The 27,980-nt window shown below is 37.6% G+C and overlaps 1 protein-coding gene across 2 annotated transcripts; it reads right to left on the bottom strand.

Annotated features, from left to right (window-relative positions):
* Positions 1–23: 23 nt before the first annotated feature.
* On the bottom strand, positions 24–27,643 carry acap1 (ArfGAP with coiled-coil, ankyrin repeat and PH domains 1). Of its 2 annotated transcripts, XM_016469862.1 has the most exons (24): positions 27,424–27,643; positions 26,981–27,251; positions 25,068–25,125; positions 24,011–24,130; positions 22,898–22,951; positions 22,700–22,758; positions 22,297–22,480; positions 22,099–22,143; positions 21,887–21,982; positions 11,436–11,510; positions 11,224–11,336; positions 10,549–10,600; positions 10,219–10,319; positions 9,737–9,848; positions 7,402–7,601; positions 7,256–7,325; positions 7,015–7,109; positions 6,729–6,922; positions 4,441–4,488; positions 4,173–4,345; positions 3,930–4,039; positions 2,800–2,910; positions 2,617–2,672; positions 24–805 (listed from the first exon to the last, which is right to left on the bottom strand). In XM_016469862.1, exons 2-24 carry the CDS (start codon positions 27,031–27,033, stop codon positions 711–713), a joined length of 2,274 nt encoding a protein of 757 aa, XP_016325348.1. In that variant the 5' UTR covers positions 27,034–27,251; positions 27,424–27,643; the 3' UTR covers positions 24–710. The 2 variants fall into 2 exon arrangements, with proteins under 2 accessions (XP_016325348.1, XP_016325349.1); XM_016469863.1 differs by lacking the exons at positions 2,617–2,672; positions 2,800–2,910 and adding exons at positions 3,018–3,073; positions 3,201–3,311 and having other exon boundaries at positions 26,981–27,643.
* Positions 27,644–27,980: the final 337 nt, after the last annotated feature.

Genomic DNA, 27,980 nt, shown 5'->3' with positions numbered 1-27,980 from the left:
AATTCTCAGAAATGCAAGTCACGTAAGTCATGAATCATTTATTTAGCAACACATTATGCCGTTTTCACGGTTATTCATTTCTACATGTTGCTTAAAACATTGCAGCTCACAAAACACATCGATTAACCATTTTCAAACGTGTTTTTTTTGGTCTTGTAAAAAGAAATAAAAATTATAAACAAGAAATAAAATAAAATTATACAGGAGAGCCAAGCAGTGATCTCTCACCCAAAGTAACAAGTATTCAAGTTGCATTAACACTGGCTCACAACGTTGTGAATAAAAAGAAGAAAAGCAACTTGAAAAATGAGGAAAAATCCATTGCCATCTAAATGAGAAACATAGAAGCATCCACTCCACAACTGCAGTCTGGCTTGATGTCTTGCTTTCATACTATTTGGAATGTAAACCTGCTAAAATTATAAATTATTCAGCTACAGGTGGTCAATGAAAAGAACTGACAGGAAACACCAAAATGATTGATGACATCCTAAAGCATAAAGTGGGATAAATATGCTAAAACCCAGAGGTTTAGACCCACACTCGTGTACGGCAGAAAAACCAAATGAAGCAGCATTTCATAAGAGGTGTTTACTGTGTGTGCCGTTTCAGCAAAACAAAGAAAAGCAATAGTAACTTCATTTTGTCTACTGGAGGTTGTGTGTAAGAGTGTGTGTGTGTGTAACATTGACATCTAGTGGTCAGGTGGTTCATTTCATGTCAGCGCTACGGCGCTTAAGCTTCTCTGGATTGTTGGAGGCCATTTGGGAGAAATCCCTGAAAATATCATGATAGGTATCATCACCTGCAGGAGGAAAGAAATACAGAGAGAAAAAATGATTAGCTGAATATTGTCTTGGGAATAAGCAGCACAAATTTAAACAATCTGAAAAACATCAGTTTTTTACATATTTGTTGCATGATTCTCTGTGCACATGATCTCACAGAACATTACATTTTACTTCCAAAACAAACAAGACTGAGTATGTACTACAATCATATACTGTATGAGAGTGTAAATTATATCCCTGTGCATGTGAAATGATCGAAACCTGGAGTCTAAAGAGTTTAACAAGGTCTGAAAAGATGTTTGAATCGGCCTGACGAGAACACCATCACCCAGAGGAAGAGCTTTGATTTGGATTTGGATTTGTAACTGTACATAAGTGCAGCGGTTATGCATACATAAAGGCGTACGGTAGCAGTGGATTACCTGTAGCACGCAGTGCAGAGGACACACACTGCAAGCAGTAGACACCTGGCCACCCGTCTCAGGACATGCACATATACACACACACACACACGCACGCGCGCGCACTCAAACAGCAAAAACAGATTTGTATACAGAGACACAGATGGACAAACTGCCATAAACAAGATGCAAAAAGCAACAGATGCAAAAAGCATAAGCACCACAAGATAGCACACCTGTAAACATCTGGCACTGCAATAAGATTATCAGATTCAGAGTAACAGAGGAAAGCCAAATATTAGATTAAAAGTGATCGCAACAAACGATCACCAGGGACTGAACTTTTGACTTCAATATATTTATGATAGTTAATTGTACACATGTTGGTTGAATTGTGATGATACTCCATACAATGTCAAATATCCATGCCCATCCCATAACAGCTGAATCTTTTGCATTTTCTGAAGGAAATACTAGTGCTTGCAAGGTAGCAGTTTTATGTTTTTTGGTATGATTAGATAAATGATTAGACAATTAGAGGAAGAGACAGAAAGAAAGAAGGAATAAAAGACAGATAGATAGAGATATTTTACAATTTTACAGTGACATTGCAGTCAATTAGACTTCAACACTGTGTTAATGTAAGTCAATGGGAGCTTTTCTAAATCAGGTTATATACAAAAAGTGGGGTCTACAGTACATGTTAAACAGTTCAAGTTGAATTATGTAATTGCAGCAAACTGTAAAGAAAAATTAAAAGAAAAAGAGAAATTTCAACATGCTGATTTCTTGCAAGCACTGTAATGACCGGCTGTGGAGTTATCCTTTATCTTAAAGTTTTAATGCCTGATCAGGTCTCTCTGAACATTAAATAAATCAAATTTAGCTTGTTAATGATTTTTCAATCATCTGAAGCCTATGACAGACAAAGAGAAAACACTCTACATTCCACTTGAGGTGTTTCTAATAGCTGAATGAACACCAGCCATACAAACAAGATCAGATTTGTGTAAATGCAAAATGTCACAGAATATTACTCATGCAAATCCATACTCCGTACAAACAGTACTAACACCACCTAATAAAACATACTATATAACATTTGATCAAAACATGACCACAGGTACTAAAAGCACTGAAATTTGATTAATTTCTTGCTACTGAAACGTAGTGTTATCTATTAACATTCAGAGTTTCTATATGTTTTAAAGTGCTCAAATCCACATACTGTCCTTTCTTTGTTTAAATGATCTGTTAAGCTCAGTTTTCCTCTGTTTTGTCATCTAAATTTACAGTCAGTTAATTCTGGCCACCTGGTGCCCGACCACTGAGATGGTTCTTGATAGTTTGAAAGCTTTTCTTAGTGTGTCCAATCACAGACCCAGTCCCGCCCCCACCACCAGAGCCCCGCCCCTCAGAATGACCTGATGGAGTGCCATCCATCTCCCGCATCTCCTTGTTCATCTTGGCTATCCGGAGTCTAGGAGGAAAAGCACAGTGGATGATAGGTTAATTGAGTTATTAGCAGGAAGCACCTCATCAAATGTACTGTAAGCTAATTAGTGTCCTTTTCAGCTGATCCTCTCTGTCTATCTATGTCTACTTACAGCGTGACGATGTCAGCGTTGGCGTTATCTATGGCAATGCCGATTGGATCCTTGTCATCAATGTCTTTTGCGTTGTAGTCTGCTCCTCTCTTAAGAAATAGACACACCAACCTACAACAACACAGAGAGGTTCTTGATAGTTTGAAAGCTTTTCTTAGTGTGTCCAATCACAGACCCAGTCCCGCCCCCACCACCAGAGCCCCGCCCCTCAGAATGACCTGATGGAGTGCCGTCCATCTCCCGCATCTCCTTGTTCATCTTGGCTATCCGGAGTCTAGGAGGAAAACCACAGTGGATGATATGTGAATTGAGTTATTAGCAGGAAGCACCTCATTAACTGTACTGTAAGCTAATTGGTGTCCTTTTCAGCTGATCCTCTCTGTCTATCTATGTCTACTTACAGCGTGACGATGTCAGCGTTGGCGTTATCTATGGCAATGCCGATTGGATCCTTGTCATCATTGTCTTTTGCGTTGTAGTCTGCTCCTCTCTTAAGAAACAGACACACCAACCTACAACAACACAGAGGCACATTTGAGAAACATGTTTGACAGTACAATACTGCTCTGTGGATACTAACTGAAGTCAAATTTAAATTGTATTTCTTATGTAAAACTGTCATTATAACAATATGTAAAATTATTATACAATCATAAACTCCCATGAAGTTTGTTTGTCTGGTTGAACAGTATGTTTTTTTATTAACACAAAAATTCAGACAACACTAGTAGTGCTGTATTGTAGTGCTTTTATGTCTCATATTCTATAAAATTAAAATGAAGGTATGCATTAAAATGATTATTTTCTTCAGTTTTTATTTATTTAAATCTTTTTATGATTCATTTGTTGTGTGTGCACTGTGCAGGCTGTGAGAAAACACTAAAAGAAAATCATGTTTTCTTGGACCGCAAACACCAGTAAAATCTTATTTTGCCACACTACTGCAGTATCATATATTCAACAGCAGGGTGCACCACTGTTGAAAGTGTTGCGGGAAACACTGATGTAGAGTAAAAGATCAATCTTAGGATTTTAAGAATCAGTATTGCAATTGTTCAAATGACGATTAATCAGAATTATTCAGAAAAACTAAACTTTTTACCCAGCCCTAGTATCTAAGCCTGTGTTACCCTGTATGTCCCAGTATGGTAGCATGGTGTAGTGGTCCCCTCCCGTTTGAGTCCACCTGGTTAACATTAGCGCCGTTCTGTAGGAGAAACTCACAGGCTGCCAAGGAATTCTGCAGAGAGAATTACACAGTAATTATTCACTGTAACACTGTGTATGCAATACACACTCACAACATGAACAATGGACTCTCTCTCTCTTTCTCTCACACACACACTCACACACACACACACACAAACACTTACAACCATAGCGGCTTGTATTAGTGGAGTTTTGCTGTCTTCAGCCACATTGACCCAGTTGACATCAGCGCCGTGCGCCAGAGCATCTGCCATGAGAGGGAAATGCTGCATTGCCGCAGATCGATACAGCAAAGCCCCGGGATGAAGACCACTCAGATCCTCCTCTTCACCATTCTCTGTACAAAGAGAGAGAGAGAGAGAGTGAGGAGTTGTTTGTGTGGTCAAATAGATGCGTGAATATCATATGTGTGTGTGAGTGTGTATGTGTAACCTTTATGCGAGCTGGAATTGTTCTTCATTATGTCACTTGGGTTCAGGCCTGTAGGGCAAACATCAAGTAACAGCCCACTGATTAGATCAGTAGAAACTGGAAGAGACACTTATTTTCATTGTTTCAATTAACTAATGTCTTCAAGCTTGTTTGTGTATGTCACAACTACAGTTACTACAGTTTGGGATTTTTTTTTTTTTGTAATACTATTTTCAGATTTACTGTATTTCAGCTTGGTTATTGTTTATTTTTTGATAGTGACAGTTTTTATTTTTATTTTTTAGGTTTTATTTTATAGCCATATTTCTATTTAGTTTTCATACATTTCTTGTTTAAGTGATAACAGTTAATGAATTAGTTAGGGAAGCAACAGAGTTTAAATTTACTTCTCAAAAAACACAGACCTTTGTGTATAGACACCACATATGTATTGGTTCTCATACTTTATGACCTATAAATTTCCATGTTTTTTTCCAGTCGTTTGTGACAAATACAGAGGTTACACTCACATATTTCTGTCACTGGCAATAGAAATTCCAATGACTTCTTTAAATTGTATTCATTTCCATGACTTTTCCATGACCTTTTTTAAAGAATGTATTAATTTCCATGGCAAAGTTTAATGTCACTCTGATGCAATATTTAATTTACACTGAATTATTACACAGCTACATCTTCAGTCTTTCAGCTGCATCTTTTAAAAACAGAACCACAAGAGGATACAGTTTAATGTTTACGAAACTGACCTTGACTCGGCATACTTGTGCACTCTTCACTGCAACCTACATGAAAGTTTGTTCAGAACAGAATGCAAGGTTCTCTCTGGTGTCTGTGGTATAATTAGTGTCCATCAGTAACAGTAACTTTACTGGCATCTCATTGCCATCTGCATGTAGGATGTCTTCCCCCCACACAGACACAAAGGTCAAATTATTCCAAGTGATGAGTATTAGAGGACTTCTAAATCAGTTATTTATGTTTTGTTAGTTTTTCAACTACTATTTTTAGTTTAGTTGCATTTTAGTTTTTAATTTACTTTACATTGAAGGGATAATTAATGATAGATGACTCACCATCAGGCCATCCATGATGTAGATAAATTTTTTTCCTTCATCAGAAAAGATTTGGAGAAATTTACCACTGTATCACTTCCTGACCGGTGAATACAGTACCTCTGCAGTGAATGGGTGCCGTCAGAATAACAGCCCAAACAGCTGATAAAAACATATCCACAAGTAATTCACATGATTCACATGAGTTAACGTCTTGTGAAGCAAAAAGCTGCTTGGACTCTCATTCTGACGGCACCCATTCACTGCAGATGATCCATTGGTGAGCAAGTGATGTAATGATACATTTCTTCAAATCTGTTCTGATGAAGAAACAAACTCATCTACATCTTGAATGGCCTGAATGGTTGAGTACATTTTCAGCAAATTTAAATTTTGGGGTGAACTATTCCTTTATTTTTTTATAAATTTTCTTTCTTTTTTTTTATTTCTGATCATTTTTTTGAAACCAATAGTTTTTGTCTTATATTACAATAATATACTCTGTGTTTCTATGCTGAATTGCAGGGGATAAACACAAAGAAAACTACAGCTTTTTGGGCGCATGACTGTGCAAGTAAATGTGTAAATTCTAACATGTTTTTTGGCATATGTGTCTGTGTACCCATGAGTCGTGGCAGAGTGGCTCGGTTGGGTTTGGGTTTGAGGGCAGGGCGTGTGTTGGGTCTGTCCTGTGTGGTTGCTCGGTTCCGTCGGGCACTGGAGCGCCGCAGGACCGTTCCTCGACCAGTCACTGGGAGCTTGTGGATGAATTTCTTCTCTACATATTTAGAGCGAATCCACGACTCCTTATCTTGTCTGAGGAAACAGTTCATATACAGATTATATTTAATAATAAACACATTTTCTGTGGTTTTCTGACTATAACACCAATATATATATTACTGTACCTCGGACTAGAGGAGTGGGGCTTCTTGATTGTGATCTCATCAATTCGTGCCTCATAGATCTTGTTAATGGCTGTGTTTCCTAACTCACACATGAGCTGAAGAAACAGAGTTATGAAGAAATAGTGACATTGGAGAAACAGAAAGAGCAGAATGGACAAAAAGAGAGATAGTGAAAAATAGTGTAACTATTAAAAAAACTTTATCTCATACATGAATATAAGAACATGACATCCGTGCTTACTTTGATGAGCTCTGGCTCCCATGAGTCCAGACTGTGCATGTAAATGTGTAAATTCTAGCATGTTTTTTGGCATGTGTGTCTGTGTACCTGTGAGTCGTGGCAGAGTGGCTCGGTTGGGTTTGGGTTTGAGGGCAGGGCGTGTGTTGGGTCTGTCCTGTGTGGTTGCTCGGTTCCGTCGGGCACTGGAGCGCCGCAGGACCGTTGCTCGACCAGTCACTGGGAGCTTGTGGATGAATTTCTTCTCTACATATTTAGAGCGAATCCACGACTCCTTGTCTTGTCTGAGGAAACAGTTCATATACAGATTATATTTAATAATAAACACATTTTCTGTGGTTTTCTGACTATAACACCAATATATATATTACTGTACCTCGGACTAGAGGAGTGGGGCTTCTTGATTGTGATCTCATCAATTCGTGCCTCATAGATCTTGTTAATGGCTGTGTTTCCTAACTCACACATGAGCTGAAGAAACAGAGTTATGAAGAAATAGTGACATTGGAGAAACAGAAAGAGCAGAATGGACAAAAAGAGAGATAGTGAAAAATAGTGTAACTATTAAAAAAACTTTATCTCATACATGAATATAAGAACATGACATCCGTGCTTACTTTGATGAGCTCTGGCTCCCATGAGTCCAGCGTCAGGGATCGTACCTTCGAGAAGTGGACACCTAAACTCCTGCAAAACACAAGAAACAATTCAGATGCATGTTCATGTGATACATTATATAATTCTGTGTGTGTATGTGTGGTACCTGTGTATGCCAGAGCAGGTAATGCACAGCGTGATGCCCAGATTGATAGAGGCCCAGTCGGGTCCAGGCTCCCCGCAGTCACAGCACTGCCCGTTCCCTGAGATGGCCTGCACCTCCTCCAGGGCCTTCCGACCAGACGATTCCAGCTCCCCTGCACTCAAACGCACACTTCCCGCAGACACTGAGCTACAGCGATCTCTCTATTTAACATACACACACACACACACACACACACACACACACAGACACACACACACACACACACACACATCCTTTTATAACACTCACATTTATGTTCTTCATTAAAATCTAGCATTTTAGCTAATTCTGTTTAATTCAACACACTTTTGGGCGTGATTGTGTAAGTGGAAACTTATAAATTGTTTACTCTAAAAATAAAAAAGTATTATTTATTATATAAAATTAAACAAAATAAATAATAAATTCTAAATAAAAAATATAGCAAATCTAACAATTAACTGCTGCATCTACTGTACCCTCTGACTAAAATAAATCATATAAAAAAAATCTAAATAAAATTTATTATTTTATATTACAAAGCATTATATTATATATAAAGAATGATTATTCTTTAAAGAATAAGGGGTAATGTTGGGGTTACAAAAATTCACAGTAATCAATACCAGTGTAATTTCAAAATTAAATTAAACATTAAAAAAGTTTTTAAAAATTTAATCTGAATAAAATATTAACAAATTGAATAAAAACAGTAACATACTTTTCACGTATTTCTCAATTAAGTAAACGCTGCTTCATGTTTTTCCAAGTAATTATTTAAGTAAACTTCACTTTTTGCTCATAATAGTGTAGTTTGATTAATATTGACAACATTTTAAACAGTGGCAGATCTCTTTGGCTACATTTACACTTCAAGGCTTAACACACAGGTTTAAATATTTTTTATATATATGTATATCGTTTATTTGCCCCACCTGTTAACATTAACTTAAGACAAATCGACTGTGTTGCCAAGATGCAAGGCATTCTGACCAAGAAGCACATTTGACCATAGCAACATACCAATACCATAGTACTACCAATACTGTGAAAAGATCATCATTACATTATTATTTATTTTAGTACAGACTGGAACCTGTAGTAATATAGTTCTATAATAGAATATAGTAATATAATAGGTTTATATAAATCTGTAGAAGTCTATGGTATGTCTACAGTTAGGTATTTAGTTAAATGCATATGTGTGTGACATACAGGGCCAAGATTGTCATCTCTTCTGTCCTGGAATGCTGAGGCGATGCTGTTTTGGACAGCGCTGATCAACATACACACACACACACACACACACACACACACACAGACACACACACACACACACACACACATCCTTTTATAACACTCACATTTATGTTCTTCATTAAAATCTAGCATTTTAGCTAATTCTGTTTAATTCAACACACTTTTGGGCGTGATTGTGTAAGTGGAAACTTATAAATTGTTTACTCTAAAAATAAAAAAGTATTATTTATTATATAAAATTAAACAAAATAAATAATAAATTCTAAATAAAAAATATAGCAAATCTAACAATTAACTGCTGCATCTACTGTACCCTCTGACTAAAATAAATCATATAAAAAAAATCTAAATAAAATTTATTATTTTATATTACATTATATATAAGCATTATATTATATATAAAGAATGATTATTCTTTAAAGAATAAGGGGTAATGTTGGGGTTACAAAAATTCACAGTAATCAATACCAGTGTAATTTCAAAATTAAATTAAACATTAAAAAAGTTTTTAAAAATTTAATCTGAATAAAATATTAACAAATTGAATAAAAACAGTAACATACTTTTCACGTATTTCTCAATTAAGTAAACGCTGCTTCATGTTTTTCCAAGTAATTATTTAAGTAAACTTCACTTTTTGCTCATAATAGTGTAGTTTGATTAATATTGACAACATTTTAAACAGTGGCAGATCTCTTTGGCTACATTTACACTTCAAGGCTTAACACACAGGTTTAAATATTTTTTATATATATGTATATCGTTTATTTGCCCCACCTGTTAACATTAACTTAAGACAAATCGACTGTGTTGCCAAGATGCAAGGCATTCTGACCAAGAAGCACATTTGACCATAGCAACATACCAATACCATAGTACTACCAATACTGTGAAAAGATCATCATTACATTATTATTTATTTTAGTACAGACTGGAACCTGTAGTAATATAGTTCTATAATAGAATATAGTAATATAATAGGTTTATATAAATCTGTAGAAGTCTATGGTATGTCTACAGTTAGGTATTTAGTTAAATGCATATGTGTGTGACATACAGGGCCAAGATTGTCATCTCTTCTGTCCTGGAATGCTGAGGCGATGCTGTTTTGGACAGCGCTGATCCAGCTTTGCTGCTGTCGCTCTGAATCAGCCTGTAATAAACAGCTCCTACACAAACACACACACACACACACACACACACACACACACACACACACACACACACACACACACACACACACACACACACACACACACACACACACACACACACACACACACACACACACACACACACACACACACACACACACACACACACACACACACACACACAGATCCTGTCATTTGGAGTATAGGTGGGTTATGCACAGACTTGTCTAAATGCAGAATAACATATTTACAGCACCGTTTACAGTCTAAATACAGCCAGAACCCAAACACTACAAGAATCAGAAAAATGTTGCATGCTAAAAAATACACACACATTATATTCCAGTTCTGACAGATTTGTGTACAGAAACACAGAGAGACTAACTTGGAGGGAGAGACGACCTCAAAGCAGAATCGTCTGTCTTGTTCACTGTAGGGCTTCACTGTGCATAAACGCAAGTCCTCCACAACAACAGTGATCTGCTCCTGATACAGAGAGAAAGAGAGCTTGTTTAAATAAAACAAATGTGGTCCGCATGTGCAGTGTATGTTTATAAGGTCACCAAAAAAGAGAACAATTAAAACAGCCTCTCAATTCTCTATAAATTTCCAATTGTGTGTGTAAATTGTGTGTAAAAAAGTGTGTGTAAATGTATGTGTCATATGTTATTGGTTAATGCTACATTATCCTTATGTTAGACAATCTGATACTTACATTATGTTTCTTTTGGTAAACCAACTGGTTCTTCTGAATGGAGAACCAGCGCCTGCGGTATGAACACACACAGACACACATATCATGGCCATGTAAGGTATTAATAATGCAATCACACATATGATTGTAACTCATCTCAGAACTCAGACTCTGAAATCACACTCAACGGACAAATGTGCAAAAGAGAAAGAAGTAAAAGAGCAAATACATCTATGTAAAAGAACATGTATGTAATATTAAAATTATATGAAATAAAACATGTTTCAAGCTGAATATCTGCCAATAATGATTGAAATTGAAATATATTGAATTAAAAGATGCAACTAATGCAACTACAAAAAAACACATGAAGAGAGACAGACAGAGAAAGACTTGTAATTGCTCACAAAACTGCACATAAAATGATTACACATGACAGCAAAAAATTATGAAAAGTAAGTGCATAATCACAGACCTCCACAAACTTAAACAAAACCACTAAATTATGATTATTTTTTAGTATTTTAATAATGAATTTAGATTACTATTAATATTATATTAACATTAATTAATAATATTAACATTATTATTTATTATTTCATGTTTAAAAAAAAACATTTATTCATTTTAATTATTTGTTTTAAAATAATGTTAATATTTCTGTGATTGAAATCATAAATTGCTGGAATGCTGTACCTGCTCCATGTTTTGAAAGCATTGCTGGCTCTTTTGTACAGGTAACCTTCCATTGCGATGCCATTGGGTGCATCTGGGCTGAAGTCCATTATAGAGTCATCATACGACACATCCTAAAGACAGACACACATATATATCTTCCCTTAGATGCATGTATAGTGTCTTTGTGTACAGATACAATGGTGTGTGTGTCTGAGAAAGAGTCTTACTACCTTTTTCTTGACAGCACCGTGACTCTGCTCCATGTCCCTTTTCTCTCTTGCAGAATTCAGGACTAGTTGAGTATACTAGAGATAATGACAATCACATTATTTGTGTCTATACCAAAGTCAGACGGGCAGTGTTCACAACACAGTGGCCCGAATCTGATTGAATCTGACAAGTATCTTAAACCAGTTTTAAAAATCATGTGACAACCTCACAAACATCAGATTTGAGCAGAAAATCCAAATTGGGCATGTTTGACAGATAGGATAGAAAATCCTGAAAAGATGGAAACTCTTTTGAGACTGAGGTTTGGACCATTTAACTAGATCTCAGAATGGAAGTTTAATTGTATATCATACAATTATAAACACATGCAAAGAGGCTCAAGTCTAAATCCCCACTGCTGCATATAGTTATTATGTGACTTTTCTAGTCAAGAGTTGTGATGGCAAGTCTTCTATAATTGTAGTCTATCTGGGGTGCGGCGGGATTTTGGACCACATTTAGTGAAGAGTCAAAGTGCATGTCACTCAGGGCTGAACTGAATGAGAAAGGATGTAAGACATGTTGGCACTTGCTCAACTTCCTGACCTATACCAAGAAGAGGTAATGAAGATCACCTCCACTTTCCTTTGTTATCTTCCACAGACTTTCCTATCCTCTCCCCCTCACTTTTCTGCTCCCTGCTGTCACTTCATTAAAACACTGCTTTTCCTCTTGTCCCTGGTTCTCTAACACTATATTTGTAAAAACACATCTCTGTCCCAGCCACCTCTAATTAGGCCAGTTAGCTCCAATGGTTCGAGGACCCTCTTGGAATTGCTCTGTTTATTCTTCTTCTTCTCCAAAGTGAATCGAATTTTTGTGGGCCTAAACATGCTCGAAAACTCACGAAAGTTTGCACACGTATCAGAACTGGCAAAAATTTACATCTGATATGGGTTTCAGAATTGGGTGTGGGCGTTTCAAAATGGCTCGATAGCGCCACCTATAAAATTTCAACAACGCGCCCCTCCTGCTACTTTTCACGTACGTGTACGAAATTCAGTACATTCACGTAATGTCCCAATAACAAAAAAAAAATATCTTGGAGCAAAGTCCTAAATGCAACAGGAAGTCAGACATTTTTTATTTCCTGTACGATTTTTGTGCAGTTTTTAACATTTTCAGGCTTCGTACTTTAAAGAACTCGTACAGTTTTAATCGGTTCATCTTCGAATTTGGTGAGTGTAATCATAAGGCCTTTGTAATGCTAAATTGCGAAGATCTTGAGTTTTCATCGAAGGGCGTGTCCCTGGCAGCCTGACAAATTTAAATGTTTTGCCATGAAACGAAGTTGCTGTAACTCAGGCAAACAATGTCCAATCTGCCCCAAACTTCACACGTTTGATAGGAGTTCTATCCTGAACATGTCCATGCCCTCTTCACTTGAAAAAGGTCGTGGCCTAATGGTTAGAGAGTTGGACTTATAACCGAAGGTTGTGGGTTCAAGTCTCAGGTCCGGCAGGGATTGTCGGTGTGGGGAGTGAATAACCATCGCTCTCTTCCACCTTCAATACCATGACTGAGGTGAGACCCTTGAGCAAGGCACCGAACCCCCAACTGCTCCCCGGGCGCCGCAGCAATATGGCTGCCCACTGCTCTGGGTGTGTGTTCTCACGGTGTGTGTGTGCACTTGGATGGGATAAATGCAGAGCACAAATTCTGAGTATGGGTCACTCCGGTGGTGCTGCTCTGCTTGCGACCCGGGCTTGTGCTCCAGTGGAAACATGGACGCCTATTAGCTATACCCGAGATACTTTGCTCGCGCTTCGCCATTTGGGATTATCTCCGCCGAACCTACCTGCCTGCATGAGGGTGCAACCTGAGCGAAATAGAAGGCAAAGGAAAAGAGGCCGGAGGGGCGGAATACGGCAGCGTCTTCGACGACGAGGGAGTAGACCACCCTTACCGTCGATGTTTCTGTGTAATGCTAGAATGTACCTCCTAGTGGAAATGCGGCGAGAGCAGCAGAGTATATCGCGGATTGTGTTCATCAACAACTACAAGGCTCACCAGACGTTCCTGTATTTATTTTAGGTGATTTTAATCATTGCAAGCTGGAACTGTCCTTGCCTGGGTTTGAACAATACATAAAATGTGGAACACGTAAAGACAGAATCCTAGATAAGTGCTATGGAAATGTAAAAAAAGCTTATGAGGCCAGATCGAAACCACCGCTAGCCAATTCTGACCATTATACCATCCATCTAATCCCTACATATAGGACTATGCTTAAACGTAGTAAACCATATGTGAAGGAAGTAATGATATGGTCGGATGATGCCATAGTAAGACTTAAAGGATGTTTCCTTTGCACAGACTGGGATGTTTTTAACGATGTGGACATTGATACAATGACAGAGACAATAACAGACTATATACATTTTTGTGTGGACAGTGTACTCACTAAAAAGAATGTTACAATATATCCTAACAACAAACCATATATAACGAAATAACTTAAGAATTGTATTAACAGGAAAAAGTTGCGTTCAAGAACAAAGATTATGCGGGGCTGAAGATCATACAAAGAGAGCTTAACTATCAATTAAAGGAAGCTAGGGGACGACAGAAGGATATTATTGAACATCAGTTTTTAACTTCAAATTCAAAAAAATTATGGAGTACAATGAAGGCTGTTATTAATATGGATTCAAGGAGATCACAGATAGATACAATTGATGATTTACAGAAAGCTAATGAACTGAACGGCTTCTATTGCCGGTTCCAAACTCATGATTTCTCTGACAAATGTGAATCTGTTTTAGGTTCTTTGATAGATGATACGGGCACTAGATTAGAGGTAGGCCATTCTAAGGTGCATTCATTGTTCCAACAGTTATGTATAAATAAATCTACAGGACCTGATGGGATTTCTGCACGACTTTTGAAAACTTGTGCTGCAGAACTCACTCCGGTGTGGGGTACGCTCTTTCAGCATTCACTGGACTCGCAGAGAGTTCCTGCACTTTGGAAAAGATCAGTGAATACACCAATCCTAAAAAAGTCACATGCTTCTGAGAACAATGATTTTAGACCCGTAGTACTAACTTCAATCGTAATGAAATGCTTCGAGAAATATATTGTGTCCATTTTGAAAAGTGAAGTATCCTCAAAACTAGATCCATGGCAGTTTGCTTATAAACAGGGCAGAAGTGCAGAAGATGCAGTTGGAAGTATTATCCATTTCGTCTCTAAACATCTGGAGGACCCAAAGGCATATACACATCTTCTTTTTATTGATTTTAGCTCAGCTTTTAACACTGTGCAACCTTATTTATTATTAGAGAAACTGAAACATATGGATGTAAATCCTAATATTATAAGATGGTTTTTTTCTTTCTTAACGGGTAGAACCCAACAGGTTAAGGTCAATAAGAAGATTTCTGACTTACAATATATTAGTACAGGAGTACCTCAAGGATGTGTGAGTTCCTCAGTTCTCTTCACATTATATACAGATGGTTGTGTGAGCAAATATGATAATAACCACATTGTGAAATTTAGTGATGACACCGCTATTCTCTCTCTCTCTCACACACACACACACACACACACACACACACACGTGCATCCTCTTTTGTTGCTCACACATCCACAAAGCCAGTGAAGCAGGTAAAAAGAGATAGAAAGTCTTGCTTCATCTCAATCTCTCTCTCTGTCTCGGTGTCCATCAACTGTGTGTTTTAAAGTCACTACATTTGGAGCATCAGAAGAATATAGAGTCCTCAGTGGACTGAAGTGTAATAATACAAAACCTGCCAATAGCATCACATGGATCTTGGGAAGATAAGACCATCATCCCCAACAACCAACAGCAGCTCACACAGTGCATTTGACAAGATTAGACATACGTGAATGCTACAACTGAGCCAAACAAAGTGGCTCAGTTGGCTTTAAATGCAAAACGTGCGCAATATAAGTGATCGGAATAAGCAACGTAATTATCAGGTATTTCACACTCATTCATGACAGTCAAAACTGTGTCATTCATTGATATTGTATGATAATCCGACCATAAAAAATTAACAACAACAATAATGCACGTTCCTTCGTGTCGCAAGTCTTTCGTGAAGTACATATTGTAGAATATAATACAGAACTTTCCACAGTCAAAACTAGTCAAGTCCAGCAGCTTTCAAGGATATACCAGACTGGACAGTTATAGTCCCATATTCAGTTTAAATTTTGATGAAATTATTCAACTGTGCTCTGATTTCAGTTACAATGATATTAGAGCCTTTGTGTCATCTCCCTCCACAGGTGTAATTCACGTTTTGAGAGTTAGTCACTCTCCCATTCTTAACTGTGTAACTTATATTTAGGCCACTCTGGCATTGTGGTCACTTGAATATACAGCTGTACAGTCAAAATCTGATCCCTTATCACGCTAAAAACCCATCACTCATGAATCATCATGTCTGTCTGCTGATCCCTAGTGATTGGCTAAAAGTGCGGCAGGCTACGTCAACATCAGCATCAGCCGACTCTGCATTGCGTGTATGTGTTTAGTAACAACATGATGACTGACTGGATGGAATACATGCAGCTTGGGTTTTGTTTGTTAACAAATTAAACTATACAATTTAGATGTTTGAAAACCACTAAACTGACCCCAAACCAGCCCAAATTTTGTCCACCCACCCAATCTGGCAACACTGATACGCAAGCTAATGCAAAGAGGTTTTGGATTTCGCTGCGTTCCAAAGTTCAAGTTTGATGAACTCGAATTCATATCATGTGAAGCCGTGTGACGGATAGAAGATAGATATGCCATATTGTGACCTTGTAACAGAATTAAAAGAACATAAATGGAAAACTGCAGTGTTGCAGGAAAGTAGACTATGTTTTTACATTTTGGATTTATTATTATTAGTTAAATTTGTGTTTTTAAAAAGATGCTGCAGAGTGTGATGTCATATCACAACTGTTGCAGCATCTGAAGAAATTCTGCATGCTTATAGTCTAGTGTGACCACGGCTTGTGTCTGCGTCTGGTGTGGTGTGAATTGGCCTTTATACCTCTATAATCTTATTATATGTTCACAAATGACTCATTTATGTCTATTTTTTCCCTAAACAATGGTATGAAGTGCATTCTCACAACCTTTTCTGCTCTATTCAACATGCTGCGTGTGGTAAAAATAAGCTCAGAGTAGAAATTCCACTTGCACCTGTACTTCTGCTACACAAAGCTGCTCTTCTTACATATGCAGTGTGACTATTGTAACCTGTTAATGTTAGAGCCGATATAAATACACACAGCTTACATGTGCAGTGTGTAACCTGCTCAGTTGTCATTAAAAACGTATGGTATTTAAAACAGACTTAAGGAACTTCTTAAATAAAAACAATTTATCCTTTTCCTTTTATTTTGGGGTGAAATATGACCTGGACTTGTTTTTGAGAGATTTTACGATTCTATGATATATAAATCTTGTAGACACGCATCTCTTCCCAGTCCTTTAGAATCTGATATGAACACATACTTACCATATGAATCCACAAAGACATACAGGGATCAAATGTCACCAATGCAGACGAGTTTCTGAAAAGAGAGACGGAGAGACAGAATCGTCCCATGTGAGATGGTGTGTGGTGTGGCTGACTATGAAAAAAAGGAACAAAACAGAAAAGAGAGAAAAGAAAGGTCAAAGATATAGAGAGTGCTGGAGGAAAGGATGATAAGACTAATGGACAGACAACGCCACGTTCTGTTTGTCCTTAAAAGAGACCCAACACAGATATAAATCTTTCACACCAGTCAGTAAAATTCATTCTACATAGAAAAAAAACATGTCTCACATTGACAGATGTATTTGAAATGAAAAGCGAAATGGTTTTCGCACAATACATATCAAAATGTTGCTGCAATGGGCGGTTAAATGAGTATTCATTAAAAAAGGACAATTCTGTTTACTCACCATCATGTTGTTCCAAACCTGTATGACTGACTTTCTCCTATGGAATACAAATGTGATGTGTGTAATTTCCTTGATGTTAAAATAGAGTTTAATAGCGAGTTTAAGGTGGGACTGTATGTTTTTTCTGTCAGTGGCAGACCAGGGGAATTGTTTGAAAACACTAATTATCTTTCGTTCCTTTTGGTGACACTAATGGTGTGGAAATTAGACATTTTAAGTTGTTACGCACTGAAAATCTTGCATTCTGCTGCAGCTCTCATACGTGCGTTGACATATCCAAACGTGACATGTCATTATTGATGTCAAATCTGGAGCAACACATCTTGACCTGCCATGTTTGAATATACACTAAAGGGCCGTTCACAGGTGTTTAAAAACAAAGGAATAATGTAGTGATCTAGATTTTTAGAAGAAGAAATAACTTTTTTTAAAATGTTTTTAATTTAAATTTAAATTTTACACAACATCTTAACCATAGCGCTCATACCAAAAGGAAAAAAAAAATGCTATGCAATGGCTAAAATGTCCATGCATTGCAAAATAATAAATATATTCCTCTGTATTTTTGTTATCCAATACAAATAACTAAACATTAAAACATTAAATCAAAATACATTTACTTCAAATGTAAAATGTCTTAAAAAATGAACAAAAGTTTATGCCTAAAACATGAATATGGGGTATGAAAACTTGTTTTCCCTTCGAATGAAGTTGATTTTTTTTTTACTCACTTTTTTTCCCCCCAATTTCACTTATGTCATTTTACTTCTTGAGTAATAATGAAATAAGAATCTTCAGACATCTGCACTGGAAAACAAGGCAAAAATGCTGCAGAAGAACATCACTTTCTTTGCAGTGTGACCTGAAGGCTATGAAGTGTTGCTAGTACAACTCATTGTGCTCCCTAAGACATTTACATTAAGCGAACATAATGACGTATTGTGTTCCTTTCAGTTTGTTCTTTAAATTTTCTTTACTTGGTCTTAAAAAGCTCTTAAATTTACAGTACATTCATCAAACCTGCGGAAACCCTGTACTAGTACTACTACACACTGCTGTCTAAAATTCACCACATTTCCTCCGTCAGCTATTACGTTCATTCAGACCTGTTGCCAAAACCTTTCAAGTGAGTATTGATGTGTATGTGATAAAAAGTATGTCCAGTAAATCTCAGAGTTCTGGATGGATGTGAATTTTCAGTGACAGCTTCCAACCCCAGTATTTATCACCATAGGCCATCCTTTACACGCACATATGCAGGTTTAATAAATGTACCGCAGCCGTACAGTCATCACTGATGCACACCTCAGACAGACTACACATTAATGATTGCTTCAGGGCGTGAAATATCAGATTTACCTGTCACATATCAAATCGATAAGCCAATGAGATACCAGATACTGCTGCTGCTCAAAATATCTTATGAGTCATATCTGGAAAACTTTACACACAGTCAGACTTATGATTGGCCAGAAGATCCTGCATGAATCATCTTTTGGACGTGTCTCACGGCGCCAGCTGTAAAATCCAGTGCTAAAAGTCATCTACATGTCTTCTCTTATATATATCCTTTCCTTTACCCCGTTACGTTTTTGCTTGCTACTGTTCTCTCTTACCTTTTCTCTATTGTCTCATTCAGACACATGACCTCTGGATCCCTCCAGCCTCGAACCGTTAAAGACACTCAGATGCCTAGAATAGACACCCTGCCTCTCATTCAGAGCTATTCTTGCTGTGCCAAAGCAGAGACAATCCTGACAGCTTTGGAGGAGAGAAACAGATAGAGAGAGAGAAAGAGAGAGAAGAAATGGCAGAGTTGTGTTTGAAGGTGGAGGCTTGCCCTACCAATTAAACTGTTCTTGAGACCGTCAGTGCTGCGTCGGAAATAGTGAAAACCAAAAAAGGATTTCACGTGCCGTTATTCTCGTGATTGCATCTGTGAAGTGGATTCCCAGAGGAAAATTTTACGGCTCAGAGGTTGCTCTTTCAGGACTCAGGAGTTCTCAGTTATGTTTCATTTAAGTATTGATTGAGGGTCCCATGAGGCCTCTGATCAAATAGCTTATAGGATATCAAAAAGTAAAAAGGTTGTATTTTTGAGCCTAAGACAAATTTCCCTCAGGGACAATAAAGTGTACCTAACCTAACCTAACCTATACTTGGCCACACTTCACTTTCACTTTATATTCTGTTATAGTCACAGCACCACCTGCTGGCAACAGGAAGTGACATGTTTAACAGTTATGGACTCATAGCAACATATTAAAAAGCATCAGCAAGTGTTAAATAGGCTAGCAACATGCTAGAAACATGCTAACAACATTTAGCTAAGTGCTAAAGCGTGCTATTAATGCAATGAAACAGGAAATTGCTGTAACTCAGGCATGCAGTGTCCAATCTGCCCCAAACGTAACATGCAACATGCTAGAAGCATGGTAAAGCATGGTAGCAACACTTAGCTAATATGCTAAAGCATGCTATTGATACATTGAAACAGGAAGTTGCTGTAACTCAGCCATAGCGCTCTCAAGTGGCCAAGACCGCAAGTGCGGGTATTTGGACAAGGCAAATGTCCAATCTGACCCAAACTTAACATGTTTGATAAGAGTCCTGTCTTGAACACATCTACATGCCAATATTCAGTTATAATCTTAGCGCCACCTACTGGCAACAGGAAGTGACATGTTAACACTGTGATGCACTATTAGCAACATAGTAAAATATGCCATTGTGTGCTAAACATGCTAGAAACATGCTAACAACACTTACTAAGTGCTAAAGCATGCTATTAATGCCATGAAACAGGAAGTTGTTGTAACTCAGCCATACAATGTCCGATCTGCCCCCAACTTCACTCGTTTGATAAGAGTCCTGGCCTGAACACTAAAGGCCAGTATTCAGTTATAATCAAAGCACCACCTGCTGGCAACAGGAAATTACTTGTTGTACACTAACTTAAACATGCAAAGTCCGATCTGCCCCAAACTTCACATTTTTGGTAAGAGTCCTGGTCTGAAAACATCTACATGCCAATAATCAAGTTATAATTTATAGTGCCACCTGTTGGCAACAGGAAATGTCATGTTTTACTCTAACTAAAACATGCAAAATCCGATCAGCCCCAAACTTCACATTATTGGTAAGAGTCCTGGTCTGAAAACATCTACATGCCAATAATCAAGTTATAATTTATAGTGCCACCTGTTGGCAACAGGAAATGTCATGTTTTACTCTAACTAAAACATGCAATGTCCAATCTGTCCTCAATTTCTTGTTTGTTAAGAGTCCTGGCCTGAAGACATCTAAAGGCCAATATTCAGTTATAATCATAGCGTCACCTGTTGGCAACAGGAAATGTCATGCTTTACACTAACTCAAATATACCATGTTCAATCTGCACCAAACTTCACGTTTGATAAAAGTCCTGGCCTGAAGACATCTACATGCCAATATTCAGTTATAGTCAAGTTTAGCACATATAAATGACTTTGGCATATTCCTCCTATATTTACCACTTTAAATGCATATTGCCCACCGTTCACTGTTTTCCTAAGGCCACCGGGTGGAGGTGGCTCTGGGTGCGAGGGCCCTTTCAACACTGATTACAGCTTTAATTTTAAATTGTTCCTCTATCCCAACAATGTTTCGATTTTTTCATTTTTAATCTGTATATTGCTCTAATGAACATCACTGCTACGAACAGACTCTAGAGATCTCTCTTGACATTTGTATCGCTAAGCTTTTCACCATATCCTGTGCTTACAGGAAGCTATGAGCAGGTTTTGTGGTTTTCACGGGCCAGTAGAAGGTGAGTAAGTTTCCTTTCTAAAACTTCTAAAATTTCAACTTCATGCTCCTCAGTAACATCTAGTCATTACACGTGTTAAAACATTGCTGCATAAATACATGAATCTTGAATAACTTTTAAACATCAAATGAGCACTTTTTGATCTCAAGTAACTTGTCAGTAGAATTAAAAGAAAACAGATCTTAGAATTTGCATGTGAGAATTAAGTCCACCAACTTCAATTGGTGTTTGTAAAATTGGTTGGTGTTTGCTATTTTTTCAAGCAATTTTACAGTTCTGCAAGCACAGAAGAGTTTGCCAACACACAGAAACCGTGTGTGATACATACTGTTTCCTGTTGTTGCTCACTCTGGCAGAAAACTTCCTGTCATGATGGGCCATCATGTGATCTCTAACTGTGCCATCACATTCCTGTCATTAGACCTTCTGTCCTCTTTTTCAATTCAAAATTTCAATTCTGAATTTTTTTACTCTACGATATGATCAATTTGATATGTTTTCCCCTCCAAGTAATACTTGCATTTGTCCTAATTGGTACTTCACACTTTTCCCTTCCCACCTTCCTTCTTCTTTTTTCAGTCATGTGTCCAAGCAGCTTCACATGCTTTTGGCATACATATCAGCTGGCAGATAGATAGATGGATAGATGAATAGATAGACAGACCGACAGACAAATTTCTTACCTCATCACTCAGTTGCTTTTGGTAGTTTTCCAGTTCTGTGAGTGACTGGTAGCCTTGCTGGAAGAACAACGCCTGGGCCTCCATAAGAGAAAGCATCTGACAGACATTCACACAGAAGGCAAACACACAAGCAAGAGTGACTGTAAGTTACCATTCAGTCCTGATCATTATAATAAGATTCCCAATTATATATATTACATCATGACACATACCGCCATTAGAATTTCAGTCTTCTTCCTGGACTCAATGACATTAATCTAGTTAGGAGGAAAGAAAATGTGAAAAATACATAAGCACATGTAGCATAATACAAGAAAAAGTGCAATAATGCAAAGATATTTACATTTAAATGTGACTCAAGTGTCCAAATACATTTTGAGGCCACTGTATATGGAAGTATATGTTTGCACCTGCAGCACATAGTCCAGTGCCCCTGATCTGAAGGCTCTGCGTGCATTCAGGAGGTTATTGCTGGCTTCTTCCACCTCATGTTGTTTCCCGCGTGGTGCCTGTGCGTTTCTGCTCAGTGCCGCCTCCAGGTTCTCACTGCTACGCTCAAACTCCTTCCGTACATCCTTAAAACGCTTCACATCCCTTCAGGAGAGATGCAGTAGAGAAGAACTTAATAATTGCAATAAAACCATTCTTTCAGTAATAAAGAGATGCAGAAAAATGTTTAGAGATTTCTACATTTTTCTTTACTCTTACTCAAAAGTTCATGCATACGTTTACAGACAGCTTCATATTACTGGTAGAGTGGTACAGAAAAGAAAATGTGCCTTCGTAAAGAGGCAGAGGAAGAAAACACCTTACTCTTTCACAAAATTCTGCAGCTTCAACTTCACAGACTTTTGTGTGGTTTCAATCACCTCCTGTTGAGAGAGGCATTATTCATGGAATGGGACACAAGCCAGAAGAAAAGTAAAAACAGGAACAGGATCCCCAGATAGATCGCTGGTACACTGGTTGCTAGTAGTAACAGTAAAAGTAAAGACGAAGAATTTGACTCACCTCTTGAGCACTAACGATATCTGACAGCTTTTTAGAAAACTTTTCTAAACATTCCTGAAAGAAAGAAGCACAGCCTCTATTAGGATTCTATTAACTCATATTCATTTTCAACTCATATAGCTACACAGGATCTTCCTTTTCCATTTTCAATATAGCAAAGATTTTCTACTGTTTTTGAAAGAAGTCTCTTATACTCACCAAGGCCATATTTTTTTGACCAAACTTTTGAACAGTCATTTATATGTGGTACGTTTTCTTTTTTTATAATGTCTAGGCACACGTGTTCTGTTAGCACTTACATTCATATTTTCAAATCTTTGTTTCAAATACTTAAAGCTTCCAACCTGAGGTAAACCATCCAACATCTTCACATCCCATATTTTACACTACACTGGAAATTTTTGTTGTTCTGGAATCTATCGTACAGTCATAGGTGTAATTGTACAGGTCTGGAATTGACGATAATGTTGTATCACTTCCTTCTTATTTTGATGCTGTTATGGGTGATCACATGTTCATTTACCATCTCAGGTATCAGCTAGCCCACATGGGTTTTGTGTACAGTAAGGAAAGCTCATTTGAAATCCATTGATACACTCACCCCCATGGTTCGGTCCTCAGAACAGTGGTGTCCCAGCTCTTTGAGGCCATTTACAAAGCTCTTACTGTTCTGGCAATAGGCACGGCCTGCATCCAGCATAGTGTGGCACTGTTTCACCAACTACACAAACACACGTTTTTTTTTCAGGACATTAAATAATGTCATATTATTCATAACATAACATACACGACGTGTTCTGTTAGCACTTACATTCATATTTTCAAATCTTTGTTTCAAATACTTAAAGCTTCCAACCTGAGGTAAACCATCCAACATCTTCACATCCCATATTTTACACTACACTGGAAATTTTTGTTGTTCTGGAATCTATCGTACAGTCATAGGTGTAATTGTACAGGTCTGGAATTGACGATAATGTTGTATCACTTCCTTCTTATTTTGATGCTGTTATGGGTGATCACATGTTCATTTACCATCTCAGGTATCAGCTAGCCCACATGGGTTTTGTGTACAGTAAGGAAAGCTCATTTGAAATCCATTGATACACTCACCCCCATGGTTCGGTCCTCAGAACAGTGGTGTCCAAGCTCTTTGAGGCCATTTACAAAGCTCTTACTGTTCTGGGAATAGGCACGGCCTGCATCCAGCATAGTGTGGCACTGTTTCACCAACTACAAAAACACACTTTTTTTTTTAGGACATTAAATAATGTCATATTATTCATAACATAACATACACGTAAACCTTACAAACCCCTTTATAAATGAATTTTGTGAGCAATTGTTTAACTAATTTTCATGAGATGAATAGTAGGTCTCTGTGGTTTGAAACCAGCCAGTCTAATAAATTCAAGGGAAATTATCTTGGATTGTGGTTAAAAGCTTTTCAACTGGCAATTCCTCTTTGTAGTTCCTCTGCATAAAACTATACCTCTTCACAAGACCATGGAGCAGGAGATGCACTCCAGAAGAGAGGAACAATGACTTTGTTTCAGATTAGGGAATTGAGCATTGAAGTGAATAAACCCTGCGCAAGGATATTTGGGTGTTTATTGTGTATTTATGGTGTAAGTCTAAATATGAGACTGCGATCTGTTATGGTTTAAAACAGTAGCAGAGACTTCAAGCAAAGTCCAATAGTAGAGAGTGCATCTCTGGGAGAACTGTAAAGTCAAGGTGCTCTCTGGTCTAAGGTTTATAATAGTCCATCAAAGAAAACTTTAGGATGACCATGGCACTCTTTCAGATTAAAAGCCTTTATTATCAGATGGCTAGCAGAGACTGAAGAAAATGTGAGTGGGTGTGGTGCTTGAACATGCAAAACTGCTGAAAAATAAATACTGGCCCAAATCTCTAAATATGATGTCAATATAAGTCTATGGGATTTTTTTCAACTGTTTTATGTTTTGTCATGCGCAAGGCAACAGTCATAAGTTTGAGCACTTAGAAAAGTAGTAGTACTTTCACTTTTCTCCTCAACAAGCCTCATGTTTTGAGGTATGAATAATGTCTGTAGTAGAACGAGTTATGTGCTGACATTTAAATCTAAGTGTTGCTGGTTTGTTCATAAGTACGACCATTAGTCAGAGTGATTTCAGCATTTCCTCACCTTCTCAAGTCTTGTCTCCAGTACATTAACGTTGACCTCCACCTTCTCGATTTCTGCCCTGTTGAAACATAGCAGATACTTTTTTACCATTTACTTGCACAAAACACAACCAAGTTAGTCAAGGGAAGTATTAAGAGGACAATTATTATTTCAATTAGCGGGACAGTGATACTGTGTGCATTTATATCTGTATTCAAATGTGTGTTTGTATCAGTGAATCTTCGCTTATGTGTGTCATCAGACTTTCTCGTAGAACACACAGTAAAATAGCTCAGCTCTTTGTGGTTTCCCGCTTTTTCACACATACAGTTCAAACAGACATAGAAATAAGATGCTTATATTCAAGCAAAATGTCATTCAATTTTTAATACAGAAATAGTAACTGAGAAACATAATATTACAAACAATGTTCAAATAAATACATTTTTTAGAAAATTTGCTAAATTTGTAAAGGCTGGAAAACACTACATGGTTTCCCCCCCCAATTTACAGTCTAGATGAGCTGACGAAAGTCAGAGCCATTCTTCAGAGCTGACAGATTTTACAGAAAATCACACAGTGTATGATGATCACAGACCAAGATTTTTTGATTCTATGATTCTATCCGGTCGGGGGATATCAAACACATTTGAGCTGATTTTTAAACACATTTAGCAATGAGGTGCATGTTATTGCGTGAGTTTGTTGTGGTCGAAATGATTTGAATGTCTGGTAGTGTGTGATCCTCAGTCGTTTAGTCTATGATGCCCAGTTTCTGTATTTACAAAGTTGGCAAGTGTATGATGCCTAGTCTTTTAAAATCTATCATGTATTCCAGACTTAATGTGTAATGTGAGCTTACATGTATGTGTACTCATAATAAATGCACTTTTTTGTGCATAAATGTGTGTGTATTTAAGAAAAAGTTGTAGTGTGCGAAGCAATCCACCCCTAAAACACACTTCCTGTCTCCTGTTTATAATTTCAGTATCTCTCTCGTCTCACTTCCTGCTCCCCCACCACTACCCAGCTGTTACTTAGCAACCGGAGGCAGCCACAGTCTGAAGTAAACTAGGCCTCGAATGTGTTTGTGTCAGTGGCCTTCTTACACCTTTATGCAAACTCTTTTCAGTTGCTTTCTGTGCATGAAGGTCAAAAGCGCCCATGCACGGCTGTGCATTTGGTGTAGACGAGTTCCACATGTTCTGTATGTTTAGATCCGCATATGACAGATTAAAAAGGATATTGTGTCTGTTTATGCAAGTACATTTCTAAGTGGTGATGACCTAATTTTTTAACTCATACACCCTGAGTCTGTTCCCTCTGCAGCCACTAAAACATGGCACTCAAACTTTCCATTATGCTACCCACTAAATCTACAGTCAAACCAGAGAAAGAAACTTTTACTACACATAGCCTATAGCGATTTTAAAAACAATTCAAAACTTTATATCCTGATTATAATATCGAAACTATATATATATTGGTCAAAAAGAGCGAACACGATTAAAAAATCCCCTCCTACTGTCCACAGACCCATTTAATCATCATCCCATTCATTCCTTCTCTATGGGACCTAAGCAAATTCTTTCCAGTGCTGTGCGCTACATTCAACGCTGATCTGAGATCAGTTTTAATCAAGCACGCCCGGGCCAAAATCATTAAGCTGAACCCATTAACCTGATCCTGGAACTGCTTGGAAAGAAACCTGCTACGTCAAGCCTTCTGCACATGTCAGACAAGTTTATCATTTTGTGGTGCACGTGACCTGTCTTTTGTAAAAAAAAATATAATAAAAAAAAAATGTAAATAAAATGTGCAGGCTATTAATATAGGCCTACAATGTGCAGTCGATATAATTTTTTGCCATTATTTTGTGTTGTTAAATATTTTCACAGTGATATGAAAAAAAAATCACAAGTAGCCTAGCTTACCTGAATCGCGGGGAGTCTTTCAGGCATTCTTCAAAATCCAGTTTGACAGTCATTTTGGGAATTACAAAGAACAGAGTCGATGCGAACAATTCTTTTAATTCCTCACAGTTCTTTATGTGATTTGTCCTAATAGAGTTCCTTTATGCTGTAAACGTCCAACGCTGTGAGAGCACTGGTGTTGACAACATCAGGAATCGTTTAGAAAAGATGACTTAAACCAGTCGTTTCCATTGGATGGTTTCGCTATAAATACCAGTCAGTCGGGAGTTGCCTTGTGAAAGCGAAAAGCATATTTTCAAAACTAAACCCAAGTTTGTGTTTTCCAGGTAGCTAATTCACTTGAACGACGAGTCACGGGAATAAAAATAAAATAATAACAGCTTGTCAATAATATAAATACAAAAAGAACGAGTACTGGTATAAGAAAATTAAGTAAACCGTACCGATAATTATGGCCTCATCTCTTTCTAAATGTTCAAGAGCGCGCTTTCATTATACGTTCCATTCTGCGCGTTTCTTCCATTTATTAGTCCATAGGCTCGTAGTTTATACATCGATATGTGTTTCAGCTCATCAAACAGCATGTCCGTGTACGTTTCCCTTGAAAGACTGAAACTTTTTTTTTCCGCTCTTGAATTTGCCTCAGTTGGTCCACCCCACTTCGAGCGAGCGCACATTATTTCCGGGTTTCGGATTCTGGTGCACCAACAAATTAAAGCAGGCTGTGGATTAGCTGTTTTCAAGAGAGATTAACACTTATTTATTATGCTTCTAATGTTATTACTTATTGTTTATGTTTTAGGTGACCTGAAAAAGATACCTTGTTTTAAGCTTTTTGATTTAGTCTCATATAGTCATTGATTTCATAGGGAAAAAAGACAAGTGAATAACTATTCCTCCACATGCAGTTTCATTAGAAGGGTTTTTCAGGGAGTGTTCCCCACAGTTTCTACATCACGTGTCAACAAAGCCACACTGCTTTTGTCACTAAATCTGCTAG

This window comes from Sinocyclocheilus anshuiensis, unplaced genomic scaffold, assembly GCF_001515605.1.
Source record: "Sinocyclocheilus anshuiensis isolate Anshui unplaced genomic scaffold, SAMN03320099.WGS_v1.1 scaffold1968, whole genome shotgun sequence".
NCBI lineage: Eukaryota > Metazoa > Chordata > Actinopteri > Cypriniformes > Cyprinidae > Sinocyclocheilus > Sinocyclocheilus anshuiensis.
Note: the sequence above shows the minus strand (reverse complement) of the source record. Positions and strands in the feature narration are given on the sequence as shown.

Excerpts from the sequence above, each read along its gene's own strand:
- acap1 (XM_016469863.1), bottom strand. The coding sequence starts at position 27,033 with ATGACTGTCAAACTGGATTTTGAAGAATGCCTGAAAGACTCCCCGCGA. Across the intron at positions 22,952-24,010 it reads CTGAGGACCGAACCATGGGG|GAATGTTTAGAAAAGTTTTC; the intron begins GTGAGTGTATCA and ends TCTTTCTTTCAG. Across the intron at positions 4,346-4,440 it reads CAATTCCAGCTCGCATAAAG|AGAATGGTGAAGAGGAGGAT; the intron begins GTTACACATACA and ends CTCTTTGTACAG.